This window comes from Stomoxys calcitrans, chromosome 4, assembly GCF_963082655.1.
Source record: "Stomoxys calcitrans chromosome 4, idStoCalc2.1, whole genome shotgun sequence".
NCBI lineage: Eukaryota > Metazoa > Arthropoda > Insecta > Diptera > Muscidae > Stomoxys > Stomoxys calcitrans.
The window spans coordinates 21,743,589-21,746,131 of record NC_081555.1 but is presented as its reverse complement, the minus strand read 5'-3'; the positions used below and the strand labels follow the sequence as shown (position 1 = coordinate 21,746,131).

The window sequence follows — 2,543 nt, the reverse complement described above, 5'->3', positions numbered from 1 at the left end:
TGTACATCAGAGAACTGCATGAGACCCAGAATTTGGCAATCAATAGCCACTTTGGCCAAAGCAATTGTCTGTATCGCATGCCACATAAAAAAAATATTAGCTAGAAACACACGCACAACCACATTAAGTGGATGTGATTGTCAATTTGGTCGACGGACTTAATTATTGACGATTAGTCCAAATCGGGCGATACATATATATGGGAGCTATATCCAAATCTGGACCGATTTCTATGAAGTTCACTAGTAATGACGGGAGTAATAGGGATTATCCTATTACTCCCGTCATTACTAGTGAACTTCATTCATGCAAAATTTCGTGAGAATCGGTTAAGAAATGTCCAAATTATCGACGTATTAGACCAAATCGGGCGAAACACATTCCTTTGTAGGGTAAAAAGGTCACGAAATAAGGAATATTTTGAGACATAATTGCAAAAAATTTAAGAGGCGAACATAAAAGGTTAAAAATTAATTTTTTTTTTAATTTTGTGATACATAGTTTAAAAATTTAGGAAACTCTGCACAAAAAACTCTTTAGGCGTTTTTAAATCCATTTATTTGTTTTTAAGTTATAGCGGTTTGAACATTTTTCTGCTTAAATCCTGAAAAGTGGCAACCCTGCATGACACGGACCTAAATTCATACTCTTTCATTTAGTTTTTAAATGTACTAAAACATATATAGCACTTTTTAAAGCTGTTTTTTTTGGGAGAATAATAATAGATAGAAGATAGACTTTAGCCATTATTAAAATTTTTTAAACAAATTTGGTAGAAATTTGACGCAATTTATTTCAAATTTGATTTTCATAAAATTCGGCTTATTTTTAAATTTTTTCAAAATTCTTATAAATTTAATTTTTGTAAGGCTAACTACAAGCCGACTTGACCCAATCTAGTCTTTCTTCACATGTGTTTATATTCTTCTCTACTTGTGTACAATGGAGCATAAAACAAGCAGATCAACAACTGGTCTTTGGACTGGGAGAGATTTCACTCGCTTCAGTTGCAAACAAACAGCCCACGAAATGGCAAGCGCGTATCGAACAGACACGGAAGTAGTAAAACCAGCAACTGGTCCTGCACCCCCACTATCAACAATGTCGAAAGTTGAAACAACAAAAATCCGAAAACGTGAAGTGGTCTCAGAACTTCGTGAACACATTTTAATTGTGACTATCAATAGACCCCAAAGCAGAAATGCTCTAAATCGAAATGCCATCTACGATCTTATAGCAGCATTTGCCGATGCAACCTATAACAAAGACATCAAAGTGGTTGTGCTCACTGGGTGTGGTGACATATTCAGTGCAGGCAATGACCTCAAGCAAATACAGGATTATCCAAGTCCCGAGGATTATTTTTATGGGGCAAATTACATATTAAAATCCTTGATTAAATCAGTGCTGGTTTGTCCCAAGCTTACAGTGTGCTTGGTCAATGGACCCTGCATTGGTATAGGCTTCACATTGGCAGCTCTATGTGACTTGGTCTATTGCAGCCGTGCGGCTTATTTCCATACACCCTTCTCCCAGCTGGGACTATGTGCTGAAGCCTGTTCGTCCTATACTTTTCCCCAGCTCTTTGGCACATCCTGGGCCAGCAAGCTATTGATGTTGGGTGAAAAACTCACTGCCGAGCAGGCCCATCAATTTGGCTTTGTCGTCGAGCTCTATGATAGCCAACAAGAAGTACAAGAGAAATTTTGGCCTAAAATGCATGAATATACTCGACTACCATATGAATCGTTGCATGCGACAAAGCAGTTGATGCGTTTGCATAGACAACCGCAGCTATTGAAGGCATTGGATGAGGAACTAAAGCAAATTGCCAAGTTGCGTCAGGGACCGGTTTACCGCAGAGCCATCGAAGAGTTTTCCAAAAAGTCTAAGAGTATTAATAAGAGCAAACTTTAATTAGAAATTTTTAATTAATCCTAATAGAAGTTTTTTAAAGCAAAACTCACAGCGATTACTTTTCTTCTAAATTGTGATGGGTAAGTGTGATAAGGCCTAAAATAGAATTTTTATTGCTTCAGATAAACAAGAGAGAAAGTGCAAATATAATTTTGACAAATTTTGGGGTAACAATAAAATTAAGATACATTTTTCTATGGAAATAAAGTTTTGTTAAAGTTTATTTTCATAGAAATAAAATTTTAACAAAATTTTCTATAGAAATAAAATTTTGACAAAATTTTCTATAGAAATAAAATTTTGACAAAATTTTCTATAGAAATAAAATTTTGACAAAATTTTCTATAGAAATAAAATTTTGACAAAATTTTCTATAGAAATAAAATTTTGACAAAATTTTCTATAGAAATAAAATTTTGACAAAATTTTCTATAGAAATAAAATTTTGACAAAATTTTCTATAGAAATAAAATTTTGACAAAATTTTCTATAGAAATAAAATTTTGACAAAATTTTCTATAGAAATAAAATTTTGACAAAATTTTCTATAGAAATAAAATTTTGACAAAATTTTCTATAGAAATAAAATTTTGACAAAATTTTCTATAGAAATAAAATTTTGACAA

At 32.8% G+C, this 2,543-nt stretch overlaps 1 protein-coding gene across 1 annotated transcript; it reads left to right on the top strand.

Moving 5' to 3' along the window:
- Positions 1 to 873: 873 nt before the first annotated feature.
- Positions 874 to 1,962, top strand: LOC106085761 (enoyl-CoA delta isomerase 3, peroxisomal). Its single transcript, XM_013250169.2, has one exon. The coding sequence runs from the start codon at positions 943 to 945 to the stop codon at positions 1,915 to 1,917; it is 975 nt and encodes a 324-aa protein (XP_013105623.2). The 5' UTR covers positions 874 to 942; the 3' UTR covers positions 1,918 to 1,962.
- Positions 1,963 to 2,543: the final 581 nt, after the last annotated feature.